This window comes from Tamandua tetradactyla, chromosome 7, assembly GCF_023851605.1.
Source record: "Tamandua tetradactyla isolate mTamTet1 chromosome 7, mTamTet1.pri, whole genome shotgun sequence".
NCBI classification, from domain to species: domain Eukaryota; kingdom Metazoa; phylum Chordata; class Mammalia; order Pilosa; family Myrmecophagidae; genus Tamandua; species Tamandua tetradactyla.
The window spans coordinates 62134594-62154328 of record NC_135333.1 but is presented as its reverse complement, the minus strand read 5'-3'; the positions used below and the strand labels follow the sequence as shown (position 1 = coordinate 62154328).

The following is a 19735-nucleotide window of genomic DNA, read 5'->3' as shown; positions in this document are numbered from 1 at the left end:
CGAGAAAACATTTTCTGTCTAGCTCCAGTGCATACCTTAGAACTGGCCTGGAACAATTTAAGAAGGTAAAGAGGTCAGGGAGTTTGGGGAGCAAAATGAGCTTTGGGGTTCACAGGTTTCTTCATGCTTCACTCAGTTGGTTTGGCCAAGTTACTTAACTTCTCCAAACATTCAGTTTTTTGTGATTGAAAAATTGGGGACAATGTTTGACCCATAAAATTGTTAAAAGTGAGGGATTGAATATTGGAGGAAAGGAGAGTCTTCTCCCACTAACTTTTCCAAGCATTCAGTTTTTTGTAATTGAAAAATTGGGGACAATGTTTGACCCATAGAATTGTTAAAAGTGAGGGACTGAATATTGGGGGAAAGGAGAGTCTTCTCCCACTGTGCAAGGTATTTTACATTCCACTTGAATCTTAACACATACCCATCATTTCTATTTTATAAATGAAGACAGTGAGTCTGAGAGAGAGATGTCGCTAAAATTTCATTAACCAGTAAATGTTAGACTTGAGATTCAAATGAAAACAGGTGAGGGGATCTATTATTGTAGGTTGGGGTGGCTGCAGAGTGTTGAATAGAGAACCCTAAAAAAACAGTAAATCAGTAAACTCATCCTCAGAACCTGTGACTGCTACCTTATTTGGAACAAGAGTCTTTGTGGATGTGATTAAGGGTCTTGAGGATGAAAAGAGCATCCTGGATTATCCAGGTGGGCCCTACATACAAGGATTAAAAGTCCTTATAAGAAGGAGGCAGAGGGAGATTTGACATGGAAGAAGAGGAAGGGGAGGCAGGGTGACCATAGGCAGAGACTGGAGTGATGGGGCCACAAGTGCAGAAATGCTGGCAGCTTTCACAAGCTGGGAGTGACAAAGAGTGGATTCTCCCCTGAGCTCACGAAGGGAGCACAGCCCTGCTGGATTTCAGACCATGGGAGAATACATTTCTCTTGTTTCAAGCCACCCAGTCCATGATAATGTTACGGCAGCCCTAGGAAATTAAGACCGGTGGGCATGGCTTCCTCTTTGTGACTGCCTTTGAGTACCTTGAAAGTGGGCAACATATTGGGCTGAATCTGAGCCTAGATTGCATGGTCAGTTCCTCTGGGTGTAAGCAGGGTTTCTAGACAAGTAGAGCAGGAGAAGAGAGTTGGATGTGGCATAAGGAAGAACTGTGCCAGCCAAATCTTCAGTACTGACATGGCTCAGCAAAGCATCAGCACTAGTATGGGTCTTTCAAAAGAAGATGTGCTCTGGGGGCTATATGGGAACAATGCCTTTTTAAAAAAAATGTTATTAATAAAATCAAACAACATACAAACACGAACATACTTACCATATGAACGTTCCATATTTGGTGTGCAATCAATGGCTCACAATATCACCACATAGTTGTATATCCATCACCATGATCATTTCTTGGAGCATTTGCATCATTCACAGAAAAAGAAATAAAAAGAAAAAAGAAACTCATACATACCATACCTGTTACCCTTCCCTCTCATTGACCGCTAGTACTTCCCTTGACCCAATTTATTTTAACATTTGTTCCCCCTATAATTTATTTATCTTTAATCCGTATTTTTTACTCGTCTGACCATACCATAGATAAAAGGAGCATCAGACATCAGAACAAGGTAGAGCCTTTTTTTTTTTTACGTGATTTTTTGGTAAACCTACAGCTTCTTTTATTAAAAAAAATTAGAAAAAAAGATGTGTTAGATTGAATTATGTCTCCACAAAGACACATTCAAGTCCTAACTCCTAGTTCTGTGGAGCTGAACCCATTTGAAAATGGGATCTTCAAAGATCTTGTTAAGATGAGGGTGAGATGAATCAGGGCGGCCTTAATCCAAAATGACAGCATCCTCATAAGCAAGGGAAAACTGGACATGGTGTAGAAGCCACAGGAGGAGACAGATACCATGTAGTAGAGAGATTGATTGCCACAAGCCACCACCAGCACTCTACAGACTTTGGATAGAGCATGGCCTTGCTGATTTCTTGATGTTGGACTTCTAGCGTCCCAAACTGTGAGCCATGAAGTTCCTGTTGTTCAACCCAATCAGTCCAAGGTATTTGTCTTAGCTACCCTGGCAAACTAGGGCAGAAGGGGAGGTGTCACTCTGTACTTCTTCAGCTCTCCTCTACGGATAGTGGTTGGTGGAGTTTTCCCCAAGTCTTCCTCTACCCTCCATTTAGTTCTAGTGCCTGAAAAGTCTTGTGTTGTAGGGTGGACCGTGCATAGCCTTTGGGTTGGGGTAGAGCTTGTGTTCAAATCCCAATTTTGTCACTTACTGGCTATTATGGGTTGGATTGTGTCCCTCGAAAACAGTGATTGAAATCTTCACCCCCAGGACTTGTGAATGTGACCTTATTTGGAAATACCACCCAGTTTGTGATAACCCTAGGAAATTAAGACACTGGCCAAATGATCTTGGGCAAGAAAGTTAACTTCTTAGCTATGGTTTTGCATCTGTAAAATATGTGTGTGTGTGTGTGTGTGTCTGTGTGTGTGTGTGTAAATGTCATTGGCAAGGCTGTGGTGAATTCAGGACACATAGTAGGCACTCAATAAATCTTTCTTATGTGAATGAACAACGACAGCAGCTAACATTGAATGAGCATACTGCACATTCCAAATGCTTTATTTGGATTATTTAATTTAAATCTCACAACAGCCTTATGGAAGCCAGTACCATTGTTTCCCCCTTTTGTAGAAATCAGGAATTAGGAGGTAAATTCAGGTACCCAAGATTCCATAGCTTATAGCAGGAAGAGCTGGGTTCTATGGGTGACCAGTCTCCAAAGACTAGGGTCTTAATTGCGTTTAAGGTGCCTACATTATACCTGACCCTCACTAGATGTTAATAAATGAGGTTAATCAGTGTGAGTTCAACAAATGTACATTGAGGACAATTATGTGTCAGGCCCTAAATAATTTGCTCATAGAAACATCTGGGCAAGGAACCTGGTGAAAGGCGAGGTCACTACACTAAGATGTCAGTTAGGTTCCATCAAGGAAGTGGCACCACCATGATAATATGGAGTAAGGAGTTTATTACAGGGATTAGACCTCACCCAGTTGTGGGAGGTGAAACTGATGAAGAATCTATGGACAGCTGTTGCCTCTGTAGGTCAACAGGGCCAGCAGGCAGGAATAAAAGTTGGATATGATGTGGGAGAGAGTGATGCCAAACTGGAACCCATCAGGACCAGTGGGAATCCATATTTGTCTCTTACCACTTCTGATCTTAATGATGAAAAAGCTGGCACCCTTCACCACAGACCTCAATACATGCTTTGCCCAGGATTTGGGGTGGCTGGAGGAGACGATTTGGCAGTAGCAGGAAGAGTGGCAGGCCCATGCCAACAAGGGAAGCCAGCAGAGTAGTGACGACGGGTGACCCTTGTAGCCATGCCTGGAGCTGGACACTGGCTGTCATGGCACGAAAGAGTTGCTTGATTTCTACCTTGCAAATGCTGTACACATATCTTTTGTGGACAACCCCAGTCCGAAACCACATGAGGAAGGTAGTTCTAGGAGACATGGTTCCAGCTTAGTTAAGTCAATCTAACAGAAAACCATTGCAATGATGTTCCAATCTCTGGCCTCTGAGAAGGAACAGTCCTACAATGCCCTGTACAGCTACAAAGAGGGTCACCTCGTGGAAGGTGCATTAAGCAGGGGCCTTCTGACTCACTCCTTCCTACTCTGACTTGCCTATCAGTTTTAATTGGTTTGAAATGCCTATCCTTGTATATAGACAATCCCTTGGGTTAGGATTTAAAGAAAGAAACATATTCCCAGAAGGTCATTGCTAACATTTGTACCTTAATTGCATTAATTACTTGGTGCTCCCAGATGTCTACCATCAGCATAGAGTAGCTGACATTGTAACCAGACACTTGGATGCAATGAGGAAAGCTATTTGGACTGAGACCCTGGAGAGGTGATTTTTGCAGTTGAGGGGCAGCATTTAGTGCTAAATGGCTGTTGGGATGGGCAGAGGGAAAAGAAGGGAAGGGACACCTTGGTGCTTTGAAGGGTAGTTATTTCCAGAGAGATCCTTTAAAGGTGTCATTCCTTGCCCTGCAGAGGGGTGTGGGTACCTTGGGAAAAGGGAGAGCCTACTTGACCACCTGCTTTTGGACACCTTTGGCCAGGCAGGAAAACAGAAGACAAATTTACCTGTAATCCCATCTCCCAAAGAAAAGCTACTGTTGACATTTGGTGTGAACCCATTTTAGTCTTTTTCCCAGTTCAAATATATACCTATCTTTAAAATGGAACTATACCATATATAATATTTTGTAATATATTTTTTAACTTATTTTATTATATAGTATAACATATATACAAAGCAAAGAAATAAACAAGCAATAGTTTTCAAAGTACTCCTCAACAGGTAGTTACAGGACAGATCCCAGAGTTTGTCATGGGCTACCATACCATCCTCCGTATTTTTCCTTCCAGCTGCTCCAGAATATAGGAGGCTAGAGGGCTTAAATATTTTTTATCATCACAATCGACTTTTTTCCCTTCTCTTTTTTGTGAAAAACAGCATATATACAAAAAAACTATAAATTTTAAAGCACAGCACCACAATTCGTTGTAGAACATATTTCAGAATTTGACATGGGTTACAATTCCACAATTTTAGGTTTTTACTTCTAACTGCTCTAAGATACTGGAGAATAAAAGAGATATCAATTTAATGATTCAGCATTCATATTCATTTGTTAAATCCTATCTTCTCTGTATAACTCCGCCATCACCTTTGATCTTTCCATGCCTCTCTTTAGGGGTGTTTGGGCTATGGCCGTTCTAACTTTTTCATTTTGGAAGGGTCTGTCACTAATATGGGGTAGGAAGATGGAGCTATAGATCTGTTTTTCTTTTAGTGTAAATAGTGGTTTTTTTTTTATCATGTCACTAATATTCTCCCTTGATATCACTCACATATATGGGGGAATGTGTAGGATTTCATTGTATGATGTCCCACTAGTTATATATGTAGTGATTAAGAGCACAGACTCTGAAGAAGGACTGCTAGGGTTCGTATCCCTGGCCCTCCAACTTTTACCAGCCACGATTTTTGAGCAAAGTGAGTCGACCTTTCTGTACATCGGTTTCCTCACCTGTGAAATGGGGATAACTGTACTTCTCTCATAGGGTGATTCTGAGGAGCAAATAACTTTATATATGTGAAGCACTTAGAATAATCTCTCAATGCTATTATTTAACCAACTTTTTTTGTTGTTGGTTATTTAGATAGATTCCATGCTTTTCACTCTTACCAGTACACTGAAATCAGTCCACTGTAGTGCACTCTTAATTGCTTCCTAAGAAATATTTGTGGTCACATCAAGGAGTCATTTCCTGAGTGAATCATGCACTCAACATACATTAAATAAGTGTCCATATGTACAAAGCAACATTCTAGGCACAAAGAAACCTCAACACAATTCTCTTCCTTAATGCATTTAAAATGTAGGGAGGGGTTGAGAAAAGGCACATGCATGTGTAAATAGAAAAGGGTGGACAAATGAAGAACTATGTGAGAGCACAGGAGAAGGGAGAGGACCTTTAGCTGGGGAAGCAAATCATGCAGTAAGAGACAAAGAAAGACTTCCTCCTGTGCCCCCTCCTCCTCCCAAATCCCCAGACCAGAATTCAGAATGGCCTCTGTTTGCTACATTGAGAATTTGTTACCTTGAAAGAGAGCATCCCCCCACCCCACCCCCGACTCCCTTTGTTCACAGTTGGAAGCTGGGATACAGGCATACCTTGCAAGATCAAATATTGAGGAAATACCTTTTTCTGGAAAGGAAAAAACACATTTCACAGTTGAAAAGAGAGGTGAAAAATGAAACTAAAGAGGCATGAAGGTAATATTTACTTGCTAGATTTATACAGTGCCTACCCTGAGAACAGCCTAGCTATAAATCTAGCATCTGACCCCCTAACACGCATACACCCTGTTCTCAATTATCTGGTTCTTGGTGGATTATCTGGCACATTTGCAATCATTTTACTGTCACCCTAAACAGTTCATTCCACTCTCCCTGCCCCCTCCCCAGCTCACTGTCAGCTACGCCCTCAGAAGAGAGTGGGATAATGGTGTAAGCCTGAGGCTCCAGTCAGAGGCTATTGGACCTGAACCCATGCACCACAGTTTACCAGCCGGTGTCCCTGAGACATATAATCGAATTCTCTAAGCCTCAGTTTTTTTGGGATAATAATAACACCTAGTTTATAAGGTTACAATGAGGACTAAATCAGCTAATACCTGTAAGGACCTATGGCTGTACTTGGCCCAGAGCACTCAAAAGTCTTAGCTACTATTCCTGTAATAATTTCTGTGTGTAAAGGGGAGGTAAAGCACTTTTAATATCAGTCTAAATAATTAGTTACATTGCCTATGAACAGCATCCTGAAGCTAAATGGAAGAGATACTTGGTTGTATAACATTGTAACTTGTCTTGAATAGATTCAAAGCTGAGTATGAACACACAAGAATGGCAGAGAGGGTCTATTTCTCTTGCAGTCAACAAAATTCAAACTTCTAGTCACATATGAATGAAGATGATGATAAAGCCTAATCCCTCTCTCAGGGACATTTACATTTTAAAGTGGGGGTCAGAACCATGAGCTAAAGGGAGAAGCAGGAGCAATAAAATCTCAAGCATCGTTAGTGGGTAAACACAGGAAAGCATTTTGATGCACTGAATTGTTGCATTCCTAAATCTCCCTCAGGCACTCATTCAGTCATTCAACCCATATTTATTGAGCATCTATTATGCACTTGGGATACACTGGTGAACAGCACGGGTGAAGACCCCTGCCCTTGTGGGGCTTGCATTTTAAGGGGGATGCAGACAATCAACAAACTTAATAAGTAAACTATCTGGTATGTAGGAAGGTGATTAAATACTATAGGAAAAAGTAGAGCAGGGTGGGGAGATTGGAAGAGCTGGGGGAGAGTGGTCAGTTGCCATATTAAATAGGGTGCTCAGGGGGAACCTTACTGAAAAGTTAGATTTGGGCAAGGTCTTGAAGGAGGGGAGGAAGTTCACCAAAGGTATATTTGGAGGAAGAGTGGTGCAGGCAGTAGGAACCAATAGAGCAAAGATCTCAAGGTGTGTGTGTGTGTGTGATTATTCCTGGAGTGTTTGGGGAACAGCAAGGATAGGCTAGTGTATTAGTTTTCTGGGGCTGCCATCACATATTACCACACACTGGGTGGCTTAAAGTATCAGATATGTGTTCTCTCGCCGTTCTGGAGGCTAAAAGTCTGAAATTGAGGATTCAGCAGGGTCACGCTCCCTTCGAACGCTCTGAGGTCTGGTCTTTGCCATGCCTCTCTCAGCTTCCACTGGCTCCTGCAATCTTTGGCTTGTAGCTGCGCCATTCCAATTCCCGCCTCTGTCTTGTGGCCATCTACTCCCTGGGTCTCTCTGTGTATCCTCTCCTCTTCTAAGGACACTGGTAATTGGATTTAGGGCCACCCTATCCAGAATGACCACATCTTAACTTGATTACATCAGCAAAGACCTTATTTCCAAATAAGGTCACACCCACAGGTTTCTGGGGTTAGGACTTCAACAGATCTTTGGAGGTACATGAGTCACCCCATCACAGATAGCATGGCTGGGGCAAGAAGGGGAGCCATAGGAGAAGTAGCCCATGGTGGTTCATATAGGTCCTTGTAGGCTACTTTAAGGACCTTCGTTCTTAGGGAGTACTGAGGGGTTTGAGCAGAGGAGTGACATGATGTGACATTTTCAGTGGGTCTGACCGATGAGAGCATACCTAAGTGGTGGAGGGTAGACCAGAGAGACCAGTTAGGAGGCTATCTTGACTCAACCCAGGGTGGTAACAGTGGTGGAAGGGAGAAGTGGTCAGATTCTGGATTTAACTGAAGTCAGAGCCAACCAGATTTCCTGATGGGCTAGAGGTGGGTGATGAGAGACTGAGAGGGGTCCAGAAGGACTCCAGGATTTTGGCCTGAGCAACTGAAAGGCTGGGGTTGCCCTCCCTCCACGCAGATGGGGAAGTCTGTGTGAAGAACAGGGTCGGCCAGGGAAGACCAGGAATCCAGTGATTGTCCATGCTAAGTTTGAGGTGCCTCTTAGGCATCAGTGAAATGAGGGGTAGGCTGTGGAATGAGAGTCTGGAATTCAGAAGACAGCTCTGGGCTGGATGTATACATGTGGAAGGCATCAGGATATAGACAGTCGTTGAAAGCCATGGGAATGGATAATATCACCAAAGGTATGAGATGTGGAGGAGAAGAGGTCTAAGGCAGGAAGGGTGAGGCTTTCCCAAAGAGGGAGGAGTGGTAGGCTCTCTGCAAAGGCTCACAAAGCCCTACTCTAGCAGAGCCCGGGCCTGCAGGGGGTGCCGTGGGTCTTGCTGCGGCAGCTGTGAGTGTGGCCAGAAGGGTTTGCTTCTCAGGGAAGGAAAGATGCCCGATGGATTCCTGCCGGAGTGGCAGAATTAATTAAGAGAAGTAGGTAAGGATTTCCTCGTAGAACACGTGCTCGGCTGCCTCCAAGGAATTAGAAAACCAGGGTCTATTAATCTGTTCAGACAGCTGGGCACCACTGCCTTGCCTAGGAGGCTCCGCCCCTCGCGCCCTCTCTCCCCCGCTCCCTCCCCTCTCCCCATCCTTGCATCTATATGTCACTTCCACGGCCGCTCTGATTATAATTGATCAAACAGAATCACGGCTCATTTTACCGTTTGGTTCAATTGCCCGAGCTGAAAAGAGACTCTGGGAGTTCGGCAAATTGTAGTCCCTTTTCTTGGAATTCCGCCCACAGAGGCCTTCCTGTGGTGGTGGGCCCCGCGGGCAGCAGCCGGGGCCGCCGAGGATAACCCGGGCGGGGGAGCTGCAGGTGGGCCGGCGTTCGCACCGCCAGCCCTCCGCGGTCTCCGCGCGTCCCCACCCTCTCCGGGGGCTCTCGCCACACAGCCCCTGCCCCTCTCTCCAGCGTCGCCCCTCTCCTTGACGTCATGAGGGTAGCAAGGCGCCGGCGAGGGCGCCGAGTGGGTGCCCAACTTCGGGCTCCGGTCCGCGTGGACCGCGCGACGTGCGCCCTGCCGGTGCGCCCTTCTCCCTGCGCGCCGCCGCCGCCGCCGCCACATCTGGAAGCGTTCAGCGCGTCTGCTCCGCGCGCCGGGCGGGCGCAGGGGAGGGCGCGGGCGCGGCGGGCCGGGCGGGGACCGGGGGAGCGCCGCGCTCTCTCGCGCGCCCGGTGTCTCCCTCTCGCTGCCTCTGCAGAAACAGCTCCCGGCCAGAACGGCGCTCAGCGCGGCTCGGCGCGCCCAGGAGAGGCCCGGAGCGGCGGCGGCAGCGGCCCCCGCGGCGGCGGCGGCGTCGGCGGCAGCGTCGGCTCTCCCTTCCCTCTTCGCCGCCAGGAGTTGTTGGAGCTTTCTGAAAGAAAAAAGCCGACCAAGGACCGCGGGGAGGATCCGTAAAGAGGGGGACAGAGACGTCCTCGCCCAGCCGGCCCGGGAGAACCCCTTCCTCTTCGCGTTTTGGGGTCCATTGCTCCCCCTCTTCTCTCTGCCTCTCTCGATTTCTCTTTTCAAATGGTGTAGCCGCCAGAGGTGCGGGGCTCAATTCTTGGAAGGGGCCCGGATGTACAGAGGATGCATTACAATTTCACTCAAGGAGGCAGTAGTGGAAAGGATCAATTTTTGGTGTTTGATGCAATAATGGGAATCAGGTAATCATCGGAAGGGAAAGAAGAAATACTGCAGATCCACGGCTGCCTTGAATTTTGCACGAGAGCCGCCGACCTCAGAGGAGGGATTCGTCCAGATCTGCTTGGGGGTGTTTTTTTGTTTTTGTTTTTTGCTTATTTTAATTTCGCCCTCTTTTTTGGCTTCTCCTCCTTGTAAAGAATTTTTGGTCAATGGTTAATGAAAACACGAGGATGTACATTCCAGAAGAAAACCACCAAGGTAAGCCTGGCCCCGCCGCCCTCTCCGGAGGCTCCAGCCGGGTCTCCCCGCCTTCTCCGCCCCTCTCCTCCTCTCTCCCCGGCGCCCAGCCCCGCCGGCCAGCCTGGGTGCTCCGGCCGCGCTCCCCGCCGCCCCGGGGCCGGTCCCTGCGGAGTTTCCCCGGGCCGCGTCGGCGAGGGGCGCCCGGCGGCGTGGGCGCCTCCGCCTCGGAGCGCCCGGGAGCCGGCGGGACCCGGGCAGGAGCTGTCTTGCGAGACGGATCGGAAAATTCCCGCCCCTCCCCCGCCCCGTCCCCGGCTTCTTCTCCCGAGCATGTGTTTCCTATGAAATTCCAGGCGAGGGGGAGGAAAAGTTCCCCAAGTGTCTGCTTCTGCCTTGCCTTCTCGCGGTTTGCCTTGAAAGTCGACCTGCCCGGGCGTGGGGAGGGGGGTTGCTGGCGTCATGAGCCCTGCGGGCCCGGGGCTCTGGGTGGCGGGCGAGGGACGCCTGTGGCGGGCGGTGGCGGGCTGGGGTCCTTCGCCTCTTTTGGGGCGCGGCTGGAGCGCGCGCGTGTACCCTGCACCAGGCCCCGCGCCCTTTGGCCGCCCCCGAGGGGCTCCCGCGCGTCTACCCTCTTAGTGGCGCCCCTTCCCTGGGCAGCGCGCTCCAGGTGACCGGTGGGGGCGGGGATGCAGATGAGAGCCTCGGCGTCTCGCTGTGTCCCCCTCCCTCCCTCTGCCTCTCTCCTCGGCTCACCTACACCCACCCATCTCTCTGCTGCCATTGACCCCGAGCGCGCCCACGCCCCATGTGTTCTTATTCGCAGCCACATGTGGGCTAGCACCTGAGGATGTAAGCGGCGAGAATTCAGGCGGCGTGTGGGCTTTGTTTTTGAAAATGTTTTAAGGAAATAATAAAAGGGTGTGACGAGCTCACGCGGCTCCATACTATTGCCCAGTGTTTTATGAGCATCTCCATCCTTGGCATCACGTGTCACCAGCTCCCCCTGTGATGGTGAAAGGCGTTCAGTTAACTCCCCACTTCCTGTAAACTTTCTCCCTCCCCACCTATTAACAAGTTGTTATTTTTTGACGTTATTCAGCGATTAAGATTGGAATGGGGTAATCTTATTGGACTGTCTTGCAACCTTCAGTTCCGTCTCTGTCTTCTCTTCACGTCTGTCTGTCTCTGGGTGTAGCCTCTCCATCCTTTTCTCCCAGTTTCCCAAGCCTCCCTGCTTACACACTTCCTCCACATACCTGTCACCCCTGGCCTCTGTGGCTTCCTGAGGTACTTCCAGTCTGAGCCTCTGAAGACCTGCCTGGTGGAAGGAGTTGTCTCCATGGCTCTTTTGCCCAGATCTCCACCCTATGGGGACAGAGCCAGTACCCTTTAGAGCCAAAAGCTGCTAACCAGCCTGCCTGCCATCCTGAAACAGATTTCAGGGCCAGCCGTCCCTCTGCTTTCCAGTTTTGGGTGGCAGCCTGGGGATTTTGGCCTTCTTTGGTAGAAAGAATTTTGTCAAGATTCTAGGGTGAGCCAGGGTTTTGGGGTCACACGGGCAGCTTCTATCCCTGGATCTTTCTACCCTTTCTCTCCTTTCTCTTACCTGTGCCTCTGTCCCCTTCCTGGCTGATGGAGTAGTGGATGAATTAGGAGGGAAGGAAGGAGAGACACAAAAGAAAGGGTGATGTTTTTGAAGAATAGGCACGGATTACTCTGCTTCAGGTTGTCAGCGACTGCTTGCTTTACCCACCTCTCTCGTCTAAGCAACCTTGAAGAGGAGAGGTCTCCAGTATTATCCTTGCTATTATTGACAAGGGCTAAAATACATTATAATCATCCACATAATGATCATCTTAAGTAGTTCACAAGGTCTCCTTAGTGCAGGATAAACCCCTCTTACGCCCATCTCGTTGCTCTGATAGACTATTTTTTGCCCCTTTGCCCCTTGTCATCCCCCTGTGTCCCCCCACACCCATACAGGGTGGCAAACATTAAAAGTAGGAGCGCCAACCCCGGAGAAGTTCGTTAAAGAGATGGAGGCAGAGGGAGCAAGGGAGCTGGTGGTCGGGGCTTCTGCCTTTCCAGCAACATGCCAACGAACGCTATGGCAACCCGAATTCAGTTCTCTGCCTTGAAGCTGCAGTGATTATATAAGTCACAGGAGCACTTGTGCCTCCATTCCCAGATGCGGTTCTCAGGTGGGAGAGCATCAGGATGCCTGGCCCCCTCCATTTAACATACCCTCTTCCTTGGTCCGTTGGCACTGCCCAGGTTTTTTTTTTTTCCTTCTGGATGTGTGTGTGAGGGAGTGGGAGGGGAGGAGGATAGCAGGAGGTGAGGAGGGAGCGTGAGTGTTTACAAGAAAGAGGTTGCTGTGGCTTAATAACTGAAGAGGCGAAGAAACGTAATTGGAGGTTAGAGTTTTAGGAGACAGAGGAGGGGACCCAAATGTTTACCTCAGATCAGTAATGGTGATGGACCCAAGAGTGGAGGCCCAGCACAACTGCCATGCCTGGAGCTTTGCATTCTTCTCTTCCTGAGATTTGAAGGCACTGAATGCATCTGCCTTTTCTCCCCCAGGGTTTCGATGGGGTGTGCTTGTGCGCGCATGTGTACGAATGTGTGTGCGTGTGTGTTTTGTGGGTCAGGGCGTGGAGGCCTGTCACCAGCCCATTAGAGCAGCATTGAGGGTCCTGGAGGAACTGGCTTCTGGCCCTGGGTTTGGGCTGGGGGTGGCATATGTGGGCCTGGAATCACCTCTGGTGCCCTCTCTGCCCTGGTACCCTGTCAGTCTCCCACTTTTCTGGGCTGATTTTGAATTGCAAGCTCCAGCTATCAAATGAGTTTCTTAATAGTCACACATTTAACAAATAAAACATCAGAATGTCCCTCATCTGCTGGAGTCAAGGCAGAGGGGAGAAATATGTTCTGAGAGTAGAAGACACAGTGTGCTTTTTTTTTTAACTACTTAGCAATGTGGCATAATAATAATCATCATAATAAAATCATAATAGTAGTGATCACAGTGAACGTTCTTTAAAAATGGTCAAAGAACAATATGGCTTGCACCTCAGGTTGTACAGGTTAAAAAAAAGCATGACCTGATCTCTTCTTTCTCTGAATAGCATGGAGGAAACTAGAGAAAAAGAGGTATTTAGGTTTATAACATCGTTCCTAGTAGAACTCAAGTACTTTCTGATGTATCAGAATACTACATAATAGAATATATTAAAAAGGATCAATTATTCATTTCCACAGAGCACAAGCTAGTGGTATTTAAATGTGTGCCTGTACACACCCGCGCATACACACACACACACACACACCCTGAATGGGAAAAGCTATTTTGCGTAGATTACACAGAGCCTGATGCACTTCAGGGACCCAGTGACAGTGCAGGCCCGAAGGCAGTCTGGACATTTCTGCCTCGTAATACCAAGTGGCAAGTTGTTCTCTGCAAGTAGTTGCTACAGGTTTGGCACTTAGCAAAGGTAATGGTGAGCCATTAGCTCCTCTCCCTGTCTGTCTGTCTGCCTGTGTGTCTGTCTCTGTCTGTCTCTCAGCACTGGTGATGACTGAGGAGGACTCTGTGCTCATTTTCTTTTTGACTTCAAACTGCCCGAGTTGGGTTCTTCTGGGAATAATACTCACTAAAGAGACACGAGGAGAGACTGATTGGGGAGCTCGAGGCCCTGACCACCTCTTTGCCCCCACTGCCTGCTACATGCCCTGGCTCATCGCAGGGGCTTAATATATGACTGGCTGACTGACTGAATGAGTGAATGCATGCGTGAACGAACAAATGAATGCCGGCCCGGCAAGACTCAGTACGGCTGTGGCTTCTGCCTCTTCCAGTAGATGGTGCTGCAGGGCTTAGGAGTCAGGAGAGGGGATCCCGGTTGGTTTGGTGAGCAAAGATGTCAGGAGGGCTTGGAGACAACTTCCCCTCTGCCGAGCCTGTTTCATCGGGCAAGCCCCCACCTGCCCTGGGGTAGAGAACCCGCCAGGCCGGCGCGTGTCCCCGTGCCACCGCACACACCGGATGCCCTCTCTCAGGGACCTTTCCAGCCTCCTCTAATGAAGAGCCACTTTGGATCTTTCCCCCTCGGTTGCACACTGTTACCTCAGACTTTGTTTACCTCAGGCACAGGCAGCGTCCTCCCAGGGCCTTAGAGGGAGCCCTTCGGGTGATTAGCTGCACTGGTTACGGCTGTATATTAATTTTCTCCCTGATTTACCACGAATGGTTCAGCACCCACAGGGCCCAGTGGTTCCCAAGAGCAGTGGAGCATAAGGTGACTTGAAATTTGGGATCTGGCAACTCTAACCCGTGGCGTTACAAAGCTTATCAGCTCAAAGGCAGTAAGACATTTCCTTAACTTTATTAGGGGAAAAGAAAATCACAAAAGCAACTGGGTATACTTCACAGCCGATTTCTTCTTGTGAGCCTGGCTCGGTCTCCTGCTGGGTCATGGCAGAAAAGCTAAGGAGACCTAGGTTAGAAAGTAACTGAGATTTGCTGTGATTTTCGGTGATGTTTTCCATCCCCTGGTGTTTTCTTTTATAGTCTTCCCTTCACTGGGCTTGCTTAGTTGTTGTGGCAAGTTCTCTGAAGTCTGAGAACCCCTGGCCTTGGTGAGGAGAAGGGGCGAGCGGCTGCAGCGCTTTCTTCCTTTTACAGTAATTCGTCCTGCCCAACATTGCTGTTTGTTATGTGGTGGCCGCAGGTCACCGGCACCAGCCCAGCTGCTCCTTGCGGGGACTCCGAGATCTGTGCTCAGCCTTCAGGTTAGGGAGGCAATTTTCTTTTCTGACGAGAATGAAAAAAAAAAAGCTGGTACACAGTTGGAAAGCACCTGGAGACGTGACAACATGCCTAATTACCAAAATAATCGCATGGATTTAGCCTGTTTCTAGATTCTGTCCTCTCTGTTGCCTGAGTTAATGCAGAGCACTGTTGAGGAGAGTGGAAGACTGATAAAAAAAAAGGCATCGGGGGAATTGTTTTGTAAGATATCAGGTGCTAAATATTTAGCGACATAAGTGCTAAATAATCTGATAATGAAACAACACTCCCAGCCATGGCTGTCATTATTAAAATCATTTAGTAAACACCTGTTTATATGTACCTCGGAGTTAGATACTGTATAAAACAAGTCAAACTGACAGGATCCCTCTGAGAGTGGGAAAGCTCTTCAGAGCCATTGCAAAACCAGGTGCCTAGACTTTGACTGAACCCGTAGCAGAAAGAGCAAAACGGAGGGACAATTAATGTGGTCATTTGAACCTAAAAACCAGGTGCTCCAGAAGCTGTCTCTGTGTCTTCCTTTCCAGAAGGGCTGCTTGGTTGCCGGACACCAGGCTTGGCTGATCCTGGCTGCTTCTTTCCCTCTATGGTTTGGGAGCACTGCTTCTGGGAAGAAGGGGCTGGAGTGGATTCTCTGCTGCCCCTCGACCTCCACCGGACTGGCTTTGAGGCTGTGTGTACCGTGTGGGCTGGCCCGGGGACCTTGCAGAGAAGCAGAGCTGTGAAATGGCTGGGATTGCAGACGACAGGCCAACGGAGGAAGAGGCCCAGCTGAAGGGGGGTGTCTGCAGGGGAAATTGGGGAACAGGGTCGTAAGAGGCACTCAGCTATTACCTGTGGACTTGGATTCAGTTTAGGGGAATTTGAGGTGAGCAATTTGGGGCTGGAGCTCAGGAGTCAAACAGAAGTTGAGGACAGGCCCTTACTTCCCCACAGGCCAAGGGAACATAAGAGAGAGTTAATCTGGCTTTGGACAGAGGGTGAGGAGAGAAAGGCTAATGGCAAGGAACCCAAGCTCTGCAGTCCCTCCCTTTCTAAAAACCCCACAAAGCATTACTGCTTATTACTGAGTCACTTTAAGATGGTCTTCTTGAGCTGTACCTTGTTTGTGTGTGTGTCTGTGTGTATGTGTGTGTGTGTGTGTGTGTGTGTGTGTGGAGAGAAAGGAAAGTAGAGGGAGGTGGCTCCAGGCTCATGAACTTTGCTGGGATTGTCCACCCGACATAAAATAAATTTAATGTCTCTTCTGGAATTGACTTTCTAGCATCAGAATGTATGGGTAAAAGGAACCCTAGGAACAAGCTCTTGACATTTCCTGCTGAGAAAAGGCAAGATCCTCAGGGGCCACCCAGGCCAGCCCCTCTGCCCAGGCTTTTATTCTCCTGCCTTCTCTTGACCACTCTTTGTGTATCTTCAGCCCCCTGAGAGAGTGGAATTGCTTGGTGTTTTTGGTCTAATTTTGCCTAATACCCTCTCATCCCCCTAATCTTTTCCCCACCTCATTGGAAAAAATTTAAAATAATTACTTAGACTACAAAGTTCATACACACCCAGAAGAAACCTATAAAATTCGAATCAGTTTCGTCTGCAAACAAATATGCCTACAACCCCTTTTCAGTTGCTTGCTTCCTTTCTGCCCCATCCAGGTTTGTTTCGGCCCCTTCCACGGAATGGGGTGGAGGAGATGAGAAGCAGGGCTGTGGGGAAGTTTTCGCGGCCTGGCCAGCTTTGCTGTTGGCCACAGCACAGAGCCACAGATTAGCTCCCAGGTAGAAACCATAGGATGTTTGGGTCGCGGCTGGCCTGAGCAGGAAAGGCCACCGTGGACCGTACCGGAGTTGGGAGGACAAAGCCTTCTTCCTGCTTCCTTGTTAGAGTCAGTCTCCTAAGATCCCCTACTCATCCCAGGAGACACTTAACTAAGAGTCGTGGTTTCGATTCAGTACATGGAGAATTCATCTGGGAGCTGGTCCTGACGTTCCCAGCATCTTGAAGCCCCAAGGTTCACTGGCTGACTTGCTTGATACTCTCCTAAGTCATCTCTGGGAAGTCTTTGAGGCTCACTTGGTCTAACTTTAAGACAGGGGCATGCTCCAGACTCCTGCTTAGAGATGTGGCCTTTGAGATCCCTGGAGGAAGCCACCATTCCAGAACATAGCATTGAGATAATTTCATGAAATATTCAAACTGCCAGTTTGCCGACAGGGGTTTCTTTTAATACACTCAGCTACACTTGGAGTTGCCCGCTTGAACCTAGTGAAAAGGAAAATAAAATAATCTTGTCTCCCGTCCTTTAGAGAACCAAGCCAAATCCAGATAATACATGAGTATTCTTCCCCGTCTTGCCTGTGGGCAGAAATGTTGACTTGATTACACAATTAAGCTCTATTTACTTTATAACCATTGTGTCATGTTCTGTCATTTATATTGTTCTTTTTTTTTAAACTTCCAAAATAACCCAGTTGCAAGTAGGGCTAAAACCGTTTGACAGTGTTAGTTAGCCAAAGTAAAAAAAAAAAAAGAAAATTGAATAAATAAAAATAACTAATGTTGCAGCTCGAGAAATGCGTTGGGTCAGTGTTTTTGATCTCTTTCTCCGGGAATTTTGAAGGAATCAAATCTCCTTCCCTTCATCTGTAAATCGAAGATAATAACCTTTAGCCAATCAACTTCATGGGGTAGTGAGGCCCCAGTGGGAGAATGAGTGTAAACCACTGTTAGAAACATCAGTCTTCCTTAATCTCCTCATCAGAGAACAGGGCACCAGAATTTGAAAAAAACCCACGAAACAGCTTTCGGAGCATTTCAAGCAACTTTGCAGGCACTGTTGGATGACTGACATTATTCAAAAGTTCAAGGATGGAAATGGAAAGCAAAGAGGAACAGCCTGAGGTCATCTGGATAGGATACCAGGATAATCAGAAAAGTAGTGAAAAATTAGTCAAGATAGGCCTGATATTTTGGTATATTGAAGATCTAGTGGCTTTTTATTTAGCTTTTGACAGTGTTCAACCAGCCCAGCGCCCGAAGAATCCCTAAATGGTGGGGCCGTCTGGGCTGCTGTTTGTCAGCTGCAGGGTCAGGGCTTCCTTACACCCAGCAGCTGTCCACCTGCCCTGCTGCCGTCATTGGCCCCTTCCTTGGACTAAAATCCAGTGCCACACTGGCCAGCCCTTTGAGGGGCCCAGTATCAGGAAATAGGGCCATTAAGAGCAGGAAGGACACCATCTGGGCAAACACACATATCTCTTCACTTTCCAGCATAAGATCTCCAAACCTAAACACAGTTCCCCAGTATAGGAGGACAGCCTGCCCGGAAAATACAGCTTCGCTTCAAAAATGGGCACTTTGGAAAGCGTGCTAATTTTTGTTGATAGCAGAAGTGCTGAAGGTTTGTAGATAAAGAGAGGAAACAATTCCATATAACTCCTTGAGGCACTTATCAAAATAGGGAAGGGCTTTCATGGGACATTTTAAGTGACAGGACATTTTGAGTTAGCTTTGAGTTCCTCAGAGCAAAAATAATCTCATAATCAGAAAGTGTGCTGGGAGATGTTTGCATTTAAATTCTCACCCCCTCCCCACCTCTGGCCCTCTGATCTTTGAAACTACCCACACTTTTATTTTTATTTTTTAAAATAAACTTTATTGAAGTATGACATCTACCTTTTCATGTTTTTGAAAGGGCAGAAATGAAAACTACCATTTCTTGACTGTCTAACATGTCCCAAGCAGTGTTCTTGGTGCTTCATGTGCATTATGTCATTTAATCCTTACCTCAGTCCTGCAAGGCGAGTGTTGATATTTTTCAGATGAGGAAGCTAAGAACTGAAGATCTTAAATAATGTAAGGTCACCCAGATAATTTTGGCGTTGGGAATGAAACCCAGGTCTGTTGGATTTCCAGTACATTTGTTCTTTCTGTTTTCTTTCTACGTGGGAGGATGTGAAAGAGGAGCCCAGTCCTTGGCTCTAATCAAACAACCTTGATTAGATTTGCTTTGTGGGAACCCCTGCATCTGCTGGGGTTCCTGTCCGTCCTTGATGGTTGTACAGGCAGTCTGTACAACGTCTCATCATTGTCCCATTCCCCAGCTATTCCTTTATTCCCATGCTTCTACCTGGGTCCTGTTGAGTTCTTCAGATCCCTCTGTAGACCTTCAGGACAGATCAAGAACAGCAAACTCCAGACTCCCCCCATCTTTGAGATGTCTACTTCGTGGCATGGTCTTGTGTTACTGTCCATTCTTGGAATGTCTTCTTAGTAATCCCCTCCTGGGGGAGAGACACTCTCCACTCTCTGACCAAGATTCCACTGAACTCTGGGGTCTCTGGACTTCACATTTTAATATTTATTTTTTATTTTTTGAATAACAAGTTTCATTGAGATATAATTCATATACCCTAAAATCCACCCTTCCAAGTAGTTTTTTGTATATCCAGAGTTTTGCAACCATTACCACTAGCTAATTTCAGAGTGTGTTCGTCCCCTAGAAACAAACTCCTAGTACCCACTGGCGGCCACTCTCCGTTCCTTCCCTCCTTCTGGCCCCTGGCAACCTCTCATCTGCTTTCTGTCTCTATGGGTTTTCGTGCATTGCTGACAGCAGTGATAATTCCACAGCTGGCGCTTGCCTGAGTTGTCTGACTGCGGGCAGCTCATCTCACGCATTTCAGACCTAGATATGTTACAGCAATCTACATAAGAGATGGCGTTAACAAGAAGTGCATGAGATTAATTAGGGACCCTGGCCTCATTTGGAGGGGGGGTTGGGCACTTTCTTCCAATTACACAAAAAGTGGTTTTAAAATTTTTTCTTTGAAGTGTCTCGGTAGAGCTAAGGCTGTGAGTCTGACCTTCTCGTGGTTGAAGGTGTGGATTATGACTTTTTAGTTATAACGGTCTGCTTCCTTGGGTGGCTCCCCAAATTTGAGTCACGTGAGATGAGAATACAGCATTGGAAAA

General features: G+C 47.4%; 1 protein-coding gene across 2 annotated transcripts in view; it reads left to right on the top strand.

Annotated features, from left to right (window-relative positions):
• The window catches only part of CACNA1C (calcium voltage-gated channel subunit alpha1 C), a 739906-nt gene that overhangs the window by 86909 nt on the left and 633262 nt on the right, over nucleotides 1-19735 (top strand). Inside the window, exon 1 of one of the 2 annotated variants that reach the window (XM_077169589.1) lies at nucleotides 9379-9978. The exons of the other annotated variant lie outside the window; for it this stretch is intronic. Within the exon in view, the coding sequence (XP_077025704.1) occupies nucleotides 9930-9978 (49 nt within the window). The 5' untranslated portion in view covers nucleotides 9379-9929. Of the gene's footprint in view, nucleotides 1-9378; nucleotides 9979-19735 lie in introns of those variants that run through there. 2 annotated transcript variants of the gene reach the window in all.